The sequence below is a fragment of the Bombyx mori genome, chromosome 5, assembly GCF_030269925.1.
Source record: "Bombyx mori chromosome 5, ASM3026992v2".
NCBI classification, from domain to species: Eukaryota; Metazoa; Arthropoda; class Insecta; order Lepidoptera; family Bombycidae; genus Bombyx; species Bombyx mori.
In genome coordinates, this window is record NC_085111.1 from 11448114 (window position 1) to 11457316 (window position 9203).

General features: G+C 36.6%; 1 protein-coding gene across 1 annotated transcript; it reads right to left on the reverse strand.

The window, feature by feature from the left end:
* Positions 1-539: 539 nt before the first annotated feature.
* On the reverse strand, positions 540-7130 carry LOC101740879 (probable NADH dehydrogenase [ubiquinone] flavoprotein 2, mitochondrial). The gene is made up of 6 exons (XM_004930092.4): positions 6973-7130; positions 6467-6589; positions 4188-4375; positions 3421-3628; positions 1626-1702; positions 540-734 (listed from the first exon to the last, which is right to left on the reverse strand). Exons 1-6 carry the CDS (start codon positions 7000-7002, stop codon positions 605-607), a joined length of 756 nt encoding a protein of 251 aa, XP_004930149.1. The 5' UTR covers positions 7003-7130; the 3' UTR covers positions 540-604.
* Between the last annotated feature and the right edge of the window lie 2073 nt (positions 7131-9203).

A 9203-nucleotide genomic window follows, 5' to 3' on the forward strand; every position in this document is an offset into this window, starting at 1 on the left:
TTAATTAAGGCAAATTCTTGGTGAGAAAGAACTTGAATATTTGCATCAAGGGAACAATCCGGGCAGGAGCGATTTCATTAAAAAAAAAAAAACGACAAAAGAATCACGTTCCTTAAGAATTTCATCGCTATCGTGAAGAGGGAGAAAAAGAAAATACAATTAGATTATAAGGGACGGCAAATAAAATTAGTTCGCATCTGAAAGTTCTCGAGGCAGATTTTATTGATACTCGTCTTTCAATAGTAATAGAAATAACTCTCGTAACATTTTTCATTTATGAAATTTCTCAAAGCGGAAGAAAATAAAGTAACGATTAAATTATTATTTTTGTGTTCGTATTATGTATTATATTTAAATGTGTATATACATAATTGTTTAAAGTAAATTACAAAATACTTTCAAACATTTAGAGCTATCAAAATGAAAGAGTAATCAACTCGCCTGTTAAAGCTGCATAGATGTAAAAGAAAATTGACCGTGTCGATAGTCGCTAATCAAAAATACAAAATTAAAAACAGAAAAAAATAAAACATATACCGTTATATTATAAACTTTAATGTGTTTGCGATAAAAATATAAGTTTTTTAATATTAAAATGAATATACTAGGTTCTCGGTGCCGTAGGACAAGGGCAAGGCATCAATAGTGCCTGTTGTAATCCCCAACCAGGCGGAGGGGGACACTGCTGTAAGCTTGTTAGGCCGCATGCTGGTTCGGAGGCAAATCTACCATTTCTGTTCAACAAATAATTAGTATCTATTATAACTATAATCTAAACTTATCTATAATGTTTTATTACAAAAGATTTACTCTGAAATGCGCTTTTACTCTACAATTCAGTTTTTTCCGAACTTCAAGGCAAGATACTGTAGTCATCGTCGCCCAAAGGATAAGAAGCCCAGTGCATTCGTATCGAGTGATGATACGATCTTCCAATCCCTTTCACAAGTATTAATTGTTTTAAAGCAATACGCACCTACTTAATACGTGCTTACAAACGACTTCGAAAAATTTCGGTGGTAGATTCTGCGAAACACTGCTCTTGCTAGGGCTAGTGCTAGCTAGTGTTTGTTACCTGAGAGAATTTGCTAACAATGCTAACACTAGCTGTAGCAAGAGCAGTGTTAGCAAATTCTCTCAGGTTGAGCTCGTGAGCTCACTTAAAGTCTGGGCGTAACTGAAATAGCCCTTTAGGCTGCCAGCAAATAAGTAGGAAAAGCTTTTTAAAAATGCGATAACGGAACAACATCATTTAATAAGAATCAGCCATACATCAAGGGATACGACTAATGTAAGATCTCTTATTCGACCACTATTCAAACCATGTCTGCAACGAAATCTTTCAATTCCAATCTAAAGGATGGGAAAGTCTCATGGTGAATGGCAGCATTTAGCATGGTAATGCTCGTGAGCTCTAATAGCCGCTTAACACCAATTGGACCGTGAACTTATTCATCCATCAACGCAACAAAAGCGAGATATAACTTTTTAAGTGACATATTTTACGTTTACTTCAGGGCCAAGCCAAGTAGGCTTAGTAACATTTATACTTCGGAATCGATCCTAGTCAATATGTATCGATATTTCACAATTAAAAAATTATGACTAAGTAAGTATACACATACTGAGGTCCCGCCGGTGGAATTCCTCCGCATCTCAAGGTCTGTATTATGTTGTAAACATCACATACATCAACGTCTTCCTGCAATGTTGTAAGTTTTTGAATAAACCATATGAAATATTTAGTTTAATTTAAAAAAAATGTTTAAGATGTCAAACACATTTACATATATAGATTTTAAACGTAAAGAAATAGAAATCACGAGACATGGTAGTATAATTCGTCCCGGCTTTTTTACATCACAATTTTCAGTACAGTAGCGTTTCCAAACAACATTTACTGGTGGTAGGACCTCTTGTGAGTCCGCACGGTTAGGTTCCACCACCCCGCCTATTTCTGCCGTAAAGCAGTAATGCGTTTCGGTTTGGAGGGTGGGACAGCCGTTGTAACTATACCGAGACCTTAGAACTTATATCTCAAGGTGGGTGGCGTATTCACGTTGTGGATGTCTGTGGGCTCCAGTAACTACTTAGCACCAGGTGGGCTGTGAGCTCGTCCACCCACATAAACAATAAAAAAATCCACGTATCCCAGGCTGTGGGATAATGTTTCGCTACTAGAGGCTCTGCAAACCAGTTTATAAACAAACGCACTGTAGATAAACAAAGTATTTCCTGTTGCATTGCCGACATGAACGTCAGATATCATTTACTAAATATAAGGCGACCCAAGCTTATAGGTTTCTGATTTGTCATCTCTAATAATAATAAGAATATTGGAGATAAATGGAGAAACTTTCAAGAGTAAGATGTTATTTTTTACTCAACACATTATAATGAATTAAAATGATGAAAATCATGAATAATTCAAACTGGACAAGGCTACATTTGTGTGTACATATTAATATTTCAGAAGTGAATGAAGAAAGAGAAGATGAGATTATTGAGATATATGTATATGTACGGAACCGACATAGATGAATGAATGATGACATTATGTATCGAAATGTACTCATGTGAGTATGATATATTTACTGTTTATTTTATTATTTACTGATTATTTATTTACTATATATTTTTATTACATTGCATTTACTATTATACTATCGTAAAATATGATTTCAGGAGTTTTAAAGGCGAATCAAAAAGTTTCGACAGGTTTTTCTGGTTAGATATTTTGCTAATAGAATTATTTAATTTGATATTCATATTATGTTTAGATTAAGTTCTTATAATAATATATATGCCCACGTAAGATACATACAGATAAATAGATAAATTATTACTTTATTTTGTGTTTCTGTTGCTAAGCAATGATGTGTTCCAGCTTAAAGGGTGGGATAGCCCCTCTAAAATACAATTGGGTATTCCACCCCGTAGTAAAAGGGGTGACAACATTCACATTCTATAATCTTAAAGGCCCCGCTAACCAAGTGGGCTTTTAGTTCATCTACTCGAAAACCAAAATCAAATACACTTTTACAGTCGTTAAAGTGAGTTCCTTTAACAGTGAAATGGAAAGGTTCAAAATAATTTGAGATTATCGAACTTCAAAGGAACTTTTATTGAAAACGGAAATGATCTGATTCCAGATCAGAAGGTTGCGTGTTCAAATCACGTCGGGGTCACCAGTGTGAGGTTTTAGTGGTGAGGTTTGTTGTGCATTAGTTGAGTTGTCCTCCAGAAACCTCATCATAGCGGTCAATAAAACACTACTATAATTACATGCTTATTCACGTCAGCGACCGCGGTGGATCCCTGTACGTTAACCACTAACTGATTAACGTACCTATATTGCGTATGTTGCTTATAGTACGCTAAGCGGGGTGGGGTATAATTCCCATACAGTTTGATACTTACGTAATAGTCATCATCAACAACAATCATGGGAGCGTTGACGCATGCTCCTTGACATTGGACTGTGTCAACTCCAAACAAGCCGTCAGCGGACACACTACCAACGCAACAGCAGGTCGCCTGTTCTACTGCGCTCAATATACTGTCTGATCCACGGAGCATACAAGGGGTCGTTATGCAAACTTTAACGTTGAACTTTCCCCTGAACCTTCTAGAACATCGGAAACAAAATCTAACATTGTATTATATTCACTGCAGAAAATTGCATCCAAATCGAAAACAGAGGTACTTTTGCTGCTAATAAAACCCGATTGCGCTCCGATGTGACGCGTATATCACGGAAATACACCAATTTATCGAAACTGCTCCCGCGCCAATTGTACGTTGAAAGTACTGACAAAAACCTTCCCTGAAATGCCAAGAACAACATTACCAAGTCAATCGTAAAAATGTTGTTTCTTGCCTGAAAGGTAATGACGAAAAAGACCTTTACACGGTGAATTTTCTTTTTTTTAACTTCACACGTAAGTCTAACTTGTCTTTTTTTTTATTGCCTTTGTAGGCAGACGAGCATACGGCCCACCTGATGGTAAGTGGTCACCGTCGCTCATGGACGTCAGCAATGCCAGGGGCAGAGCCAAGCCGCTGCCTACCATTAAGTACTCTCCGCAAGCCTCGTTTGAAGATGGACATGTCATAGCGCTCGGAAAACACCGTGGAGGGGAGTTCATTCCAAAGCCGGATGGTACGTGTCAAAAAAGACCACCTACCTTTTGTTCATAGTATAGAATGTAGCCCACTCATAGACTCTCATTCTAGGAACGCTTAGTATTTCAGCGACCTTATGCATAGCTGAAATCGGGACCCATCCGATCTGACGCTGTGCTATATCCAAGCAAGCACCAAGAGCCGCTCTTTCAGCTCCTTCTGGATAATTTTGTACTAAAGCGGCAATCCTCTGAAAATGAAAAAGAGAGTGTGAGAGAAGTTCTCATTTTTGGAACGAAGTTCCTTATGGGACGATGCGGAGAGGTACCCTAACCGGGAAAAAACGTCCGTAACGTAAGATTTTTATTATTGGCTATACAGTGTCTAATATAGTAGTATAGTCTACGCGATGACGGCTATTATTATTATTATTCATATAAAGCTCATATCAGCACTCATATAAAGCTGTTTCTTTGTATATTATTATTATATATTTTTTATAAATCATTGTGAATAAAATAAAGTTAATAACTATGTGAAGTATTTTTATTTTTATCAATAAAAGAAATCATAATAAAAAATATATACCCGAATAACTATTTTCTTTATACCTCGAATAGAACTTAAAATTAATATTTTTATAATAAGGAACTTCGTTCCTATCCGGTGTCCCACGACACCACACATCTTTTTTTATTTTATTACTTAGACGGGTGGACAAGCTCGCAAACCACCTGATGTTAAGTGGTTACTGGAGCCCATAGACATCTACAACGTAAATGCGCCACCCACCTTGAGATATAAGTTCTAAGGTCTCAAGTACAGTTTTACAACGGCTGCCCCACCCTTCAAACCGAAATGCATTACTACTTCACGGCAGAAATAGACGGGGGGGGGTGGTACCTACCCGTGCAGACCCACAAGAGGTCCTACCACCAGTATACTACACAGTATTTATTACACATCAAAACACAAATGATATTAAAAAACAGTCCACAAACATCTGTCAAACCGGAAAGATTCCGGTTTTTGTCACAGAAACAAATCGGATGTTATAAAAAGTGCGGGCATGAAAAAAACAACTTATTTTTTAAATACAAAATATAAAATTCAATTATTTTTTCTTTATCTTAAGTGGCAAAAACAAATTAGATTATAACTCAATCAGTAATATCCCAATAAAAAAAAAACAAAAAGAACTTCATTGTACCTAAAATTATTTGCAAGGTTAATTATTTGTAGCAAAAAATTTTCACGCAAAAAATCATTTTCACTTTGATAAACGAGACGAAAAGCCACGTCAATTCACTACTCAATTCCATTCGTTATAACGGTAGCTCATTATAATTGTATTGATGTTTGTTCAGTTCCAGTCGTCATATTATTTTTAATAAATACACGTGTTGGGTTACACGTAATTTAGTTTTCATTTTGTAGATAGGTCGGTGTTAAAAATAACAATTTTTACAGCCTTCCTAGTAGTTACCAGGGCCCATAGATATCAAAACGTAAATGCGGCCACTGAACGGGCTAATTAGAGGCCTAGAACCTAAACAAACCTCAGGGACACTTCGGAAAATGGGCAGCATCTTTCTCTTCTTTTTTTTTTATTGCTTTGATGTGTGGACGAGCTCACAGCCCACCTGGTGTTAAGTGGTTACTGGAGCCCATAGACATTTACAACGTAAATGCGCCACACACCTTGAGATATAGTTCTAAGGTCTCAGTATAGTCACAACGGCTGTCCCACCCTTCAAACCGCAACGCATTACTGCTTCACGGCAGAAATAGGCGGGGCGGTGGTACCTACCCGTGCGAACTCACAAGAGGTCCTACCACCAGTAGTATTCTATACCATACCATATATACATATCATATATACCATACCGTATAGGTATACCAGCGTACTGCCCTCATCAGGGGTATTTTACTTGCAGTGGAGCGTATTGTAAGCCCGCACGGAAAGGTAACTCCATCATACTTATTGTTTCCACGAAGTAATCATCCGTTCCAGCTTAAAGGAAGCTTCGTCCTCATGAGCCGTGAGCTTAAAAGCGCCCATTAAACAAATCAATTGTAACTAATAAACTACAATCTGTAGCTCTCATTTTAACGAACCGCTTTAGCACCAGTAAAAGAAATTCCCAATGCCCGAATAAAACATAAAATTTGAGCAAAATTGACAATTTGCCAAGTTGACAACTAATTAATACCAAAAAACAATTGGACACTGATGTATTATTTTTATGTCCCATTCCTTATAAACACCACATGTAATTCACGTTGGGCATCGCTCACCCAATGTGTGGACCAACATTGTTATATAGAAATTCCAGCTCACCGTCATGTTGGCTTCGGTGAATTCAAAAGGTGTCTTGGCATTGTTATCTTCACTATCTCTGTGGACGTTTAACTCTTCACTACAAAGTTTCATCGTAGATGAGACTCCGCGTGTGAGTGTAATCTGTGAAATAGCCGTTCCGTGTTTATTTTATTTAAGTCATCACCGTAAGTGGACTGTAACAAAGATGTTGAATTCCAAGTATTTTATTGTTATTTTAATATTTTAAAAACGTTTTATGATGAAGTAAGTAATTACTTTTTTGGAACATATGACAATTTTGACATAATGGCATATCCCTTTTCGAGGTTTCTAGTGTTCGGAATAACGTACATGCTACCCTTCGACCACATTCAACGCTATTTTCTATCGCCGGGGCAGTATGATAAAATAATGATAATGATATAATGATAATATTTTTAATTACTGAGTACTTTGTACAGCTGATAAGCAACTATCTGTGTATCAATCTTAGTTTAATTTGAGATTTTATTAAAATCTCTCACCTTACGAAAAACACCTTTGATAGACAACATAATTATTTGTTGAATCCTACTGGGCTTTACGATGAAAAAACCAATTATACTTAAACAGTTCACTTTTAATCTGAAAACCGAAATCACATGTCAATGTCACAGACAAATAAAACGGTAGACAAACTCTTTAAAATTAAATTTAAAGTAGGTATTCGCAGTGAAAAGAAATTCGTGAAGGCGTGCTCTGCGGAGATAAGCTGATTCAATTAATAATGTACATTCAAACGGACCTTGAACCTTCTTCCAAAATAAATGAGAGCTAAATAAAATAAAAACCCTTTTTGTATTTATTACATTGTACATTTCGCAAATTAATTCGTTTTACACATTGTGTTATTATTAGGAATTGGATCACTGGTTGCGATTTGAAAGCATCAAATTACACATTAAGAAGAATAGAATCTTTTTTTTTTTAAGTTGTCGTATGTAATTTAGGCTAACACACTCAATGAGTACAATAATTGACGGCGTAATATGAGCACACACGATAATGGTTCACCATTTCCGCATTTTTCTGTTACTAAGCAATCGCGCGTTTCGGTTCCAAGGTTGGAGCAGCCGTCATATGATACAATTGAGGCCTTAGTGTCTCAAATTGCGATATCCCCTTTATCATTTATGTGGACTTCGGTAACAGCAGGTAACAATATAAGATCGTCCTTTCTAGATGAATGATCACTTAATTCAAAGAATATATTTAAATATCCAAGCGCAGTGAACCCCTTTTTTCAGTTTTTTGAACTAGAAACAACACAAAATATTTGCATACTTTATTTGTTTACCTCGAATACTAGGGCAATAAAAAGTAAACAGAAAGTTTAGGATGCGGCGCGGAAACGTTAGGGAAAGTGTTTTCAACGATATAAAAAGTTGTTAGCCGCCGACCGATATTAACGGATATTGGAAAAAGATGGTAAAGACGAGCGTTGCCGGATCAAGAAGTGGGCACTAATATTCCCTGGGTGCAATATCGGGGTTCATTGCTATAAAATCGCTCGAGGCGAATATCTCGGGAAAGATATTGACCCACTGGTATTCGCTGAGGAAGCAGATATCTGAGGCAATTTCAACATCATAAGCGATGTTTATCGTGTAACCCACTGACCTATGTAAACTCGTCACATGTCATCGTTACGTAGCCCCTCGCAAATACCTAACGGTTCGGATAAGTACTTCTGTAGAACTTTAGTAACTGGCTTAACCATCAACTTTAATAGGTCACTTACGGACCAAAACGCACACATAAATTACAACTTCCAAAAGTCAAAAGTTTTAAGTAGTAGTAGTAGTATGCTGGGATATTTTTTTTTTTTTTATTGCTTAGATGTGTGGACGAGCTCACAGCCCACCTGATGTTAAGTGGTTACTGGAGCCCATAGACATTTACAACGTAAATGCGCCACACACCTTGAGATATGGTTCTAAGGTCTCAGTATAGTCACAACGACTGCCCCACCCTTCAAACCGAAACGCATTACTGCTTCACGGCAGAAATAGGCGGGGCGGTGGTACCTACCCGTGCGGACTCACAAGAGGTCCTACCACCAGGATATGATTGAGATTTGCTAATTTTTCAAGCCACTGACTTTATTTTGCTAAAGTCTAGTCGTACTGTTCACTGGCGCTCAAAGTCTAGTTACAAATTCAAACCCAAATAATTTAACAGTGAATTCTTCGCTTACTTCATATAATTCAATGAAATTTCTGGCTCCCTTGCAAATATACAGAAACGTTTTACCAAATTAAATTTATTGTCGACTGCGGCGTCGCTCGTTAGGTGAAAACGCATTTTCAATCGAGCGGCAAAAAATGTTCGACATCTATTTTTAAATCAGCGGTAGGCAGCGCGTCGTAACCTTTTTGTCCTTTCTCAAATATGGACTTGATGTTACAAAATTTGAATATAAGATAATGTTAAAAAGTTGGAAATTACGTCAATGTTAATAATGATTAAAACATAATTATGAACAATGACGAAACTCATTAGAAAGTTACACATAATTTTTATACTATGCAACTTTTGGATGAAGCATATAAAATATTTGGTCAAAAGGTCTTAATTTCTCAATGACCGAAAATGTTCGTATCTTTAATAGAATAACTTTTCACTTATGTAATTTTTATTGAAAATGTCCGAAAAATCATAAATCAGCAAAGCTATTGTAGTAAATTTATAGGTTGCCTTAACTTGAGCCGCCAAA

Coding starts and splice junctions, on each gene's coding strand:
- LOC101740879 (XM_004930092.4), bottom strand. CDS start 7,002: ATGTTGTCTATCAAAGGTGTTTTTCGTAAG. Junction 6,590..6,972: donor TCAAAGGTGTTTTTCGTAAG/GTGAGAGATTTT, acceptor GCTATTTCACAG/ATTACACTCACACGCGGAGT. Junction 735..1,625: donor ATTCCACCGGCGGGACCTCA/GTATGTGTATAC, acceptor TTTGTTGAACAG/AAATGGTAGATTTGCCTCCG.